Genomic DNA, 11,131 nt, shown 5'->3' on the forward strand with positions numbered 1-11,131 from the left:
ACACTCCTTGATAACCGCTGGACTAATAAAATATTTGATGAAATAATTAATCTGTGACGGAGTATTTTGGTTTTTTTAAGAAAAACTTACTACTACTATTGTTTTTGAATTATGTTGTGTAGGTTGTCGGATTCCACAAAGCAAGGAGAAGAGGTCCTTATTGAATGAGCTGAGGCCCACACATATGTTGCGAGAAAAGTGTTGAAGAAATAGCTAATCATAGCCATAAACAATAACTACAACTTCGTTGTTGGTCACTCCTTGGCGAACGAACGCTTCAACGGCATTATTTCCCGGCTAAAAAAACACAGCACACAAAATATATTACTCAATACAAAACAAACACACTAGTCTCTCTTCTCTCTGTACCATTCATTCATGCAATTTCTCTCTCTAATATCTTCTTGATCCCTTAATTTTTCTCGTTTAACCATTTCCTCTTACATTTTTCTTTGAGAACTCCATTTTTTTGGAATTTAGGGTTAGGGTTTCCTCCTCCTTGTGTGTGTGTGTGTGATTGATTGAGAGGGAATTTGGAGAGGCTAAAGGAAGCCCAGAAGCCCAATAATAATTCCATATATTTTGTTTAATAGAATCATCAGGTCTTCTGAAGAAGATCTGAGAGTAGGCAAAAATGAGCGCATCGAGGTTCATAAAGTGTGTGACGGTGGGGGATGGTGCCGTTGGCAAGACTTGTCTCTTGATTTCCTACACCAGCAATACCTTCCCCACGGTTTGTTTTTACACCCAGATTACTTGTTTCTTGTTTCTTGAAATGAAATGGCTCCAAATGGGTGAATGGGATTTGAGGATTGTATAGCCAATTCCAACTAATTTGGGATTTTTTTTCCAATCCAACTAATTTGGGATTGGGTGTTATTTATTGCCAGTGTTCATTATTTGGCAGCAATATGTATTACTATAAGAATTTGGTGGAGTTTTTTGTGGTTTGGGATGGGAAAGAATGTTGCAACTATTTTTTGTTTTGCTTCTTTATTCTTGCGAATTCCGTTCGGTGAATTACTATAATTCTTTGTTTTGCCTGAATTCATGAATATATTGGTAAAATCATGTCGAGAGTAGCTCAATTTGTTAAACCCTGCTCTTTCTAAACGAAATTGTGGTCTCTTGAATTTTGCATAGGCATGTGAATGGTTATGCCGATGCGTGTTTTTAAATTATTTCTGTATGGCTAATGTGGTCATGCAGTACCAATTGTATCTTATTCTCGACCTTTTGGAGGAAACATTTTGTGGCTTACCATGTGTCCTCTTTCTTACGTGTCCTCTTTTCGGTCCGGTTATGATAATTAAGGGTGAAAATGAAGAAATTCATTGCTGTTCAAGATAGACTTGATGACGTCCAAATCAGCTAGTAGTGGCTTTCATTCTTTGATGCTTTTACGTTGTTGCAGCTTAATCGCTTGCAACAAATCTTTTTTCTTTAGGATTTGGTTTACGCGATCAAAACTTTGCTTTATTCTGTATATCCTAAGAAGTTTTGCTGTCCTGCTTTCCCATCTTTGAATTCAAACTTTTTGTCAATGTTTGACAGGATTATGTGCCGACTGTGTTCGACAATTTCAGTGCAAATGTGGTTGTCAATGGGAGCACTGTCAATCTAGGGTTGTGGGATACTGCTGGTAACTATTTTAAACGCCATTTACCGTACTCATCTTTTTGGGCAGAAAGTTTCTGATTTTTATTTATTGTAAATGTATTATATGCATATGTCGCTACTACCAATATGCTTGTTATCCATATTCATTCGATGTCATTGTACATATTGCAGGACAGGAGGATTACAATAGGTTAAGACCTCTGAGTTACCGTGGAGCTGATGTTTTCATTTTGGCATTCTCTCTCATCAGTAAAGCCAGCTATGAAAATGTTTCCAAGAAGGTGCTGCACATTTCCTGTTTCTCTTTGTTATATTTTTCCTATTTGTTGGTTCATAGAGACTTATTTTGCTTTATTTATTATTTTTCAGTGGATTCCTGAGTTGAAGCATTACGCCCCTGGTGTCCCTATAGTGCTTGTTGGGACAAAACTTGGTAAAAGTTCTATTAATATAATATTATCTTGGGTTTGTTTGTATATCTTCTTGAGGTGATAATCAAGTGGTCTCTGTGATGTTTCCATTATACTTCTAAATTCTCAGTGATTCAACGAATCTTTCAGTGTGAGCTGATCATGTCTCCGTATATGGACCACTCTTCATCTTATATTGTAGTGCAGCTTATATCACCTAACTGGCTCTGTAATCATGTACTCAAAAATTATGATGATGAAAGAAATCTTTGCGCACCCAAGGGGTGGCCTAGTGGTCAATGAGGTGAGGTGAGAACCTGAGTCCCAGGTTCAAATCCAGCAGAGACAAAAATACTAAGTGATTTCTTCTACCCGTTGTTGGTGGAAGGTAGCAGATATTTCATGCAATTTGTCGAGGTGTGCACAAGGTGGCCTGGACTCCACGCTTATAAGGGAAAAAAAGGAAGGCTTTGCTGCTCTCTGAGTAGAAGGGGCTTTGTTCCCTATCACCAATGCAGAGTTTTAGGAAAAGTACGGAAGAGCAAACATAAGAAAATGGAGTGTCTTTCAGGCCGTAGAAGTGGGAAATGATTGGTGGTGTGGGGCATGGGGTATGTGGGTATGTTTGTCTCCCATGTCTCTTTGATAGAACTGAAAGAATGAACCTTTTGTCTAGTGTCTATACCAGGCCGGATTAATATAGTTGGAATTGAGCTCTTTGCCAAAGAAAGAATCGAAACCAGAAATACAAAGGGTTTTCCTTGCAAGTGTACATCTCTTATCTTTTACTGCTGATGTCTATGTTCTACATTCTTTCACTTGAAGGCTTTTGGAATGTTGCTTTTTACTCATTCAGGTTGTTGTGATACAACTTCTTGTTTTATTTATGCTTCAACTTGCCAATTTTGCTCTTTTATGAATGATATCTTCTATCTGTTAGGTGTACTCGTGTTCCAATGTTGCGTTTTCCAACTTCTCTTGTCCATTTTTTTCTGGTTCTTCTTTTCGCCTTTCTTTTTCTTAGTCCAGACCCCACTTTTGGGATTATACTGGGTATGTTGTTGTTTTCTTACTAATAGAGGGTTATTCATATGTGATTGTCCTGCTTTCCACCTGTATTGAACTTAGATCTTCGGGATGATAAGCAATTCTTCATAGACCATCCTGGTGCTGTGCCAATTACTACTGCTCAGGTAAGCGTCACTGCAACTGTTGCTCCTTTGGAGTTGGTATAGTGGAGTATACCATGCTTGTAATTTTTGTACTTAATTTAATTCTTATTTCAATGTTAAGGGTGAGGAACTGAGGAAAACGATTGGCGCACCTTCCTACATTGAATGTAGTTCAAAAACACAGGAGGTATGTTTCCTGTAGAGCATCTTGTTTCTTGTGCTCAACACGTTTTTTCTATGCATTTTATTGAAGTATATGATATGAAATGTTCTTGTGGCAGAATGTAAAAGCAGTTTTTGATGCTGCCATTAAAGTTGTGCTCCAGCCACCCAAGGCGAAGAAAAAGAAAGGAAAGTCTCAAAGGGCCTGCTCAATTTTGTGATCAAACAGTAGGTCCAAGGATATTCCTGTTCACAGTTGGCGTTGTAATCTCACTCTCCTCATGTCTTTTTCTCTTTCCTTTTTCCAAGAGGAAGTAGGAGGCTCTTGTATTTTCTCACTTGAAGCTACTAGTGTGATCTCTTGAAGTGTCAGGTGGCTTGATTTCTCTGTAACTGCTGTGGTCTCTGATTATTGCGTCTCAAAAGCACCTCCTAGGCCATTCTATTTTGTCCTCGCTGTTTTGATTTGTTTTATGTATTAACGACTCAAAGATCAATTTAGGAAAACAAATTTTCTCAGCAATGTTGTTTAGCATTTCTTACTTAGTTGTAGCTGTTTCTCTTTTCCCAAAGATCAATCTGGAATCTTCTGATTTGCAGCTGCATTTTCTGCTGATTGCAAATTCTTCTTTTATTTAAAGTATTCAGGAAAGCTCAACTTTCATATTTTCAATTTACAAGGGGCAACTCTGTTTCTACACTGATGAAACAGCAATTCTGAACTTGGCCCCTATTATGAGACTATAATACTTTTTCTTGGAATCCTTAAGTGCCCATTTCTATCTTTTTTGAAGGGAAAATGAAGGAAGTTTTAAAAGCTAAAAAGATAAGATACCCATCCATGAGAGGTGATCCACTTGTAGGTTCTTTTTCTATAGTAGAGTCTTGAAACGATATCCTTTGATCTCAATCTTTGATTTTTCTTTTTTGTTGTTGATCTAAATATGATATGGGGAATACAAGCTTTGCAATGGCACGAAGTAACAAAAATGGATTTGTAGTTGATTAGATTCTACTTTTTTGGTCAAAACTCAGCTGGATAAGATGCACTTGATGTTGTTAATAGAGTTCAATGTGTGACATTCCAATAATGTATCTTTACAATCAGAAAATAGGATTCTGATGATATTCTTTTTTTCGTTTTATCAAGGAGGTGGGTAACATGCTTTCTCCACGTCTAGTAGACTGAGTCATGTCTCATGATAAAAGATAGAAAAGTTGGAGTTGGACCCACATATTTGTTATGTTAAAAGAGTCCCTAAAGAAGTTGCGCATTACATCAAGTCAAGTGCTTAGGGAGTTCCTGCAAAGGCACGTTTGAAGCTACTTTATAAATTCCTCACCCGTTCAATGAGAGATGAAATTTGAGATTAACCACTAGGTGAGGTATCAAGAAAAATATCAGCTTGTGTCCCTTCTTGGACCCGGTTTGGTAAATGACGTCCGGTTTATTATTTTTGTACCGTATGAACCTCGTGTTTTACAACCACTCTCCTTTCTGCTTCTTCTTTTTACTCCGCTCCAATTCAATAATTTCTCCCCCCCCTTCCCCCCCCCCCAATCCTCGTTTACTTTATGCTTTTTCTCGTCGTAGCTACTTTCGGATGGGATGCGAGTATTTGGGGTGACAAATGACGCCCGGTTTATTATTTTTGTACCGTATGAACCTCGTGTTTTACAACCACTCTCCTTTCTGCTTCTTCTTTTTACTCCGCTCCAATTCAATAATTTCTCCCCCCTTCCCCCTCCCCCCCCCCAATCCTCGTTTACTTTATGCTTTTTCTCGTCGTAGCTACTTTTGGATGGGATGCGAGTATCCGATTTGGTAAATGACGCCCGGTTTATTATTTTTGTACCGTATGAACCTCGTGTTTTACAACCACTCTCCTTTCTGCTTCTTCTTTTTACTCCGCTCCAATTCAATAATTCCCCCCCCCCCCAAATCCTCGTTTACTTTATGCTTTTTCTCGTCGTAGCTACTTTCGGATGGGATGCGAGTATTTGGGGTGACAAGTTAAGCCAAACTCGTTTAATTCGGGGCATTTGCATCTATACCCAGTTTTAGAGTCACAATTGAACTTATACTCACTTTGCATAAAACTTTGCAAGCCTGCCCATTTTAGGATCAACTGTAGACTTATCGGGTCTGAAGTTAAAAAAAATTAGTCTGAAGTACAATGCACTTAAGGCCAATTAAATCTAAACTGCAAAAATTGCACTTAAGGCCAATTAAATCTAAACTGCAAAAATTGCACTTAAGGCCAAATAGGTCTGAAGTGCAACACATATTTTCATGCACTTAAGGTCAAATAAGTCTAAAGTGAAAAAATTATACTTCAAATGCACTTAAGACCAAATAGGTCTGAAGTGCAACCAATGTCTTCGTGCACTTAAGGCCAAATAGGTCTGAAGTGAAAAAATTACACTTCAGATGCACTTAAAGCCAAATAGGTCTGAAGTACAACCAATGTTTTCATGCATTTAAGACACATAGGTTCGAAGTGCAAACTGCCCAGAAATAAAAATTTATTGTTTGAATTTCAACAATTTAATACACGATTTAACACCAAAATCTACTCCAAATGAGCTCAAATTTGAAACATAACCTCCTAATATCTTCAAGAATAAACCCCAATCATCAATTTGTCAAAACAACAATAAACCTAATAAACCTATTTTACAATTAAGAAGAAATCCTAAGCAGTAGTAAAAAATAAAGCGTTGATATAGTGCTAGTTGACAAGACACGTCGCGAGGTTAATGCTAGGCTCGAGGTATGAAGATAGACCGTAGAGTATAAAGGTTTCAAGTTTAGTAGGATAAAAATAGAATATTTGTGTTCAAGTCAGTGTTGGGACACATGAAGTAGAAGTAGACCTGAAACTTGATACACAAATCATCCTCAAGAGAGATAGTTTTAAATATCTTGGGTCTGTAATCCAAGGAAACAGAGAGATTGATGAGGATGTTATACATCATATTGGAGCAGAGTGGATGAAATAGTGGTTCACATCTGGTGTTTTGTGAGATAAAAATATGCCACCAAGACTTAAGGGCAAGTTCTACAGAGTGGTAGTTAGACCGATTATATTGTATGGATCAGAGTGTTGGCCAGTCATAAAATCTCATGCCTAGAAGATGAAAGTAGCAGAAATGAGGATGTTGAGATAGACGTGTAGGCATACCAGAAAAGATAAGATTAGGAATGAAGTTATTAGGGTCAAGGTGAGAGTGGCTCTTGTGGAAGACGAGCTGTGGGAATCGAGGTTGAGATAGTTCGGACATGTGAAGGCGAGAGACAGAGATGTCCGGATTATGAAGTGTGAGAGGTTGACCATGGCGGGTCATAAGAGGATTAGAGGTAGGCCAAAAAAGTACTGGGAAGAGATGATTATGTAGGACATGACATTGTTTTAGCTTACCGAGGACATGACTCTCAATATAAATATATTGAGGTCAAGAGTTAAAGGTTGACATGTAGTCGAGAGTGTTAGAAATTTGTATTCGAAAATATATTCAAAAGCAGTAGCAATGAAAAAAACCAGAAATATAGAAGAACAAAAAATAAATCTGAGCCTATTGAATTCATAGTGTTTCCTTAAGGAACTTAATCCCCTCCCAGTACCCGATGATTAGGATTATTTTCTCCCAGGATAGAACAGATAACCTCACTGGTATAGCGGTACTTCAAATCCCAGTGATCAACGAACTCAAAGAGCAGTAGTAAATCACATTTACTGCTTTCTTTTCTGTTAAAACAATGCAGAAAGAATAAGGAGAAATCAAAATTTTCGTAAGGAAAATATGAAGGAGAATTCATGTATTTATAGCCAAAAAACGTTGGGTTATACTAAAGAGTTATAACTCTTCGAGTAAGGTTGCAACTGAAAATGACTGTTTTATAAAATGACCATTTATGCAAACTGCCAAATTCAAATTATAACGGGAAAATTAAAACGGAGGAAAATTGAATTACCGTTACAGTAACGGTCTAATTTGGATTAGTTAGTATTAACAAATAAATTTGGTCCAAAACATTAATCAATCAATCATTTGACCGAATCCGAATCCGAAGTCGAAGTCGAAGTCGAAGCCGAAGCCGAGCCGAGCCGAGCGAGCGACGACGATGACGGCGCGAGGTTTGACTTCTTCTCAACTCTTTAAGAGCTAGAAGAAGAGCAGTTGTATATATACCCATCAAAAGTTTTTTCTTCCTCCAATATGGGACAATGTCCCTTTGTCAGGGAGGGAAAATTAAATTTTTATTTTTTCCTCCATTTCTCATTCACCCTCTTTTAAGCTCTAAGAGGCTTAAACCCAACAGAGAGTTTCTCCAAATATGAATCCAAATCCGAAACCGAAGCCAAAGCCAAGCCGAGCGAGCGACGACGACGACAACGACGACGTGATGCTTGCCTTCTTCTCAACTCTTTAAGAGCTAGAAAAAGAGCAATTGTATATATACCCATCAAAAGTTTTTTCCTCCTCCAATATGGGACAATGTCCATTTGTCAAGGAGGGAAAATCAAATTTTCATTTTCCCTCCATTTCCCATTCACCCTCTTTTAAGCTCTAAGAGGCTTAAACCTAACAACCCCCCACATGAATGGGGAATGGCTATATCACGGAAATATACGTGAAAAACTGTGTGATTTACAAGTAAGGATTAATCGTATCTGGATAAGTAGGTTTCCCTTTGAGATTTCCGTAGTGAACTTATGTCGGATATATTCGATCAATCGGTAGATTTGATATCTTTGAACCGTCAAACTTTGGTGTATACCTAGACAACCATAAGTCACATGATCAACCCTTAACCATCTTTGGTTCTCATTGTTGTGTTCGTTTCAGCCATGAACACTGTCTGGTTTCATAAGTGCGTAGAAAACTGGCCTTACAAAGTTCTCCTTAAAGCGGCTAACACTTCACACTTACATAAGTGATTCCTAAACGTGTCATTCTGTAGATACACTGTTTGATATACCCCATATCAATTTAGAAACCATTAAAAAGCCTTAATGTTTTATCCTTGGTACTGAACATTGTCTCATCACGAGAATGGACCAAAATTATTAGTTGGCAATGTTGGAACCGTCATTAATGACTTTGTTTCATCTCCTTGAATCTAGATCTTGGGATCTCTAGTCTTCTAGGTAGAGTTACCGCCACAATGAATTGTCCTCGGCCATAGTCCCATTCCCCTCGATGATTTCTCAACTACCTCTCTAGTTAGACCTTTCGTAAGTAGATCCGACATATTATCGCTTGACTTTACGTAGTCAATTGTGATGATACACCTAGAGAGTAGCTGCCTAACGGTTTTATGTCTTCGTCGTATATGACGAGATTTACCGTTAAACATAACGCTCTCAGCCCTTCCAATTGCCGCTTGACTATCGCAATGTATGCATGTTGGTGCCAACGGTTTGGGACAAAATGGAATATCTTCCAAGAAATTTTGGAGCCATTCAACTTCTTCACCGGCTTTATATAAGGCTATAAACTCAGCCTCCATTGTAGAGCGGGCAATACAAGTTTGTTTGGACGACTTCTAAGATACCGCTCCTTCACCAATACTGAATACATATCCATTTGTGGATTTAGAATCAGTTGAACCGGTGATCCAATTTGCATCACAGTGTCCCTCAATCACCGCAGGATAATTACTATAGTGCAAAGCAAAGTCTTGGGTATGTTTTAAATATCCCAAACTAGTTTCATCCCCATCCAATGAGATTGGCCTGAATTACTCGTGTATCGACTCAATTTACTTATAGCACAAGCTATATATGGTCGAGTACAATTCATGATATACATTAAATATTCCAGCACACCAGCATAATCCAATTGTGATATGCTTTGGCCTTTGTTCTTTGCAAGAGCAAGATTCACATCAATCGGAGTCTTTGCAACTTTAAAATTTAAGTACTTGAATTTTTCAAGTATTGCTTTTATGTAAGGAGATTGCAACAAAGCCAGACCTTGAGAATTCTTATGGATCTTAATACCCAGAATTAAATCGGCAACTCCCAAGTCTTTCATTCAAACTTGCTAGTTAGCATACACTTGGTCGCATTTATGTTAGCAATGTCATTACTCATTATCAGCATATCATCCACATATAAGCAAACAATGACTATGTGATTTGTAACATTTTTAATGTACACACATTTATCATATTTATTTATCTTAAAGCCATTTGACAACATGTTTGGTCAAATTTCGCATGCCATTGTTTGTGTGCTTGATTTAGTCCATAAAGTGACTTGACAAGTCTACATACCTTCTTTTCTTTACCTGGAACTACAAACCCTTCAGGTTATTCCATGTAAATTTCTTCCTCCAAATCTCCATTTAAGAAGGTCGTTTTAACGTCCATTTGATGAATTTCAAGACCATATACCGCAGCTAATGCTACTAATGTTTGTATAGACGTAATTCTTATAACTGGAGAGTATGTATCAAAATAGTCAAGACATTCTCGTTGTCTATACCCTTTGACCACAAGTCTTTCCTTATATTTGTCAATAATACCATCATCTTTCATTTTCCTCTTAAAAATCCATTTAGAACCCAATGGTTTATTGCTTGGAGGAAGATCAACCAATTCCCATGTATGGTTGTTCAGTATGGATTCCATTTCACTATTGACTGCCTCTTTCCAAAATAATAATTCCGAAGAAGACATAGCTTCTTTAAATGTTCGAGGCTCATTTTCCAATAAGAAAGTCACAAAATCTGGTCCAAATGAAGTAGACGTTCTTTAACGTTTACTACGTCTTAGATCCTCCTGATTATACGTACTTTCTTTTGTCTCCTCCCGAGGTCGTTTAGATCCTTCACCAATCGACTCATATTCCTTTTTTGTACGGATATATATTTTCGAAGAACTTAGCATTATTTGATTCTATAACCGCATTATTATGAATGTCGGAATTTTCTAATTTATGCACCAGAAAACGATATGCTTTACTATTGGTCGCATATCCTATGCAAATACAATCAACAGTTTTCGGTCCTATCTTTACCCTTTTGGGTTTAGGAATTTGCACTTTTGCCAAACACCCCTACACTTTAACATAATTCAAGTTGGGCTTCCTTCATTTCCATTTTTCAAATGGAATGGATTGTGTTTTTCTATGGGGTACTCGATTTAATATCTGATTAGCCGTAAGAATAACTTCCCCCCCCACAAGTTCTGTGGCAAACCAAAACTTATCAACAAAGCGTTCATCATTTTCTTTAATGATCGATTCTTCCTTTCCGCAATCCCATTGGATTGAGGCGTGTAAGGGGCTATTGTTTGATGAATAATTCCATATTCTAAACATATCTCTTCAAAATAAGATTCGTATTCACCACCTCTATCACTTCTTATCATTTTGATTTTCTCGTTAAGTTGCGTTTCAACTTCATTTTTGTATTGCTTGAATGCATCTATTGCTTCATCTTTACTATTAAGTAAGTAAACATAGAAATATCGAGTACTGTCGTCAATAAAAGTTATAAAATACTTCTTTCTACCGCGAGATGGTATTGACTTCATGTCGTAAATATCTGTATGAATTAAGTCTAAAGGATTTGAATTCCTTTCATCTGACTTATAAGGATGTTTAACATACTTAAATTCCACACATATTTGACATTTTGATTTGTCGCATTCAAACTTAGGCAATACTTCCAAATTAATAATTTTTCTCAAGGTTTTATAATTGACATATCCCAAACTTATATCCCATAAATCATTTGACTCAAGTAAGTAAGAAG

At 37.3% G+C, this 11,131-nt stretch overlaps 1 protein-coding gene across 1 annotated transcript; it reads left to right on the forward strand.

Annotated features, from left to right (window-relative positions):
- Positions 1-263: 263 nt before the first annotated feature.
- Positions 264-3,885, forward strand: LOC107792853 (rac-like GTP-binding protein RHO1). The gene is made up of 7 exons (XM_016615104.2): positions 264-733; positions 1,555-1,642; positions 1,792-1,901; positions 1,990-2,053; positions 3,159-3,223; positions 3,324-3,389; positions 3,484-3,885. Exons 1-7 carry the CDS (start codon positions 635-637, stop codon positions 3,583-3,585), a joined length of 594 nt encoding a protein of 197 aa, XP_016470590.1. The 5' UTR covers positions 264-634; the 3' UTR covers positions 3,586-3,885.
- Positions 3,886-11,131: the final 7,246 nt, after the last annotated feature.

Source organism: Nicotiana tabacum, chromosome 17 (assembly GCF_000715075.1).
Source record: "Nicotiana tabacum cultivar K326 chromosome 17, ASM71507v2, whole genome shotgun sequence".
NCBI lineage: Eukaryota > Viridiplantae > Streptophyta > Magnoliopsida > Solanales > Solanaceae > Nicotiana > Nicotiana tabacum.

Coding starts and splice junctions, on each gene's coding strand:
- LOC107792853 (XM_016615104.2), top strand. CDS start 635: ATGAGCGCATCGAGGTTCATAAAGTGTGTGACGGTGGGGGATGGTGCC. Junction 1,643..1,791: donor AGGGTTGTGGGATACTGCTG/GTAACTATTTTA, acceptor TACATATTGCAG/GACAGGAGGATTACAATAGG. Junction 3,390..3,483: donor GTAGTTCAAAAACACAGGAG/GTATGTTTCCTG, acceptor TTCTTGTGGCAG/AATGTAAAAGCAGTTTTTGA.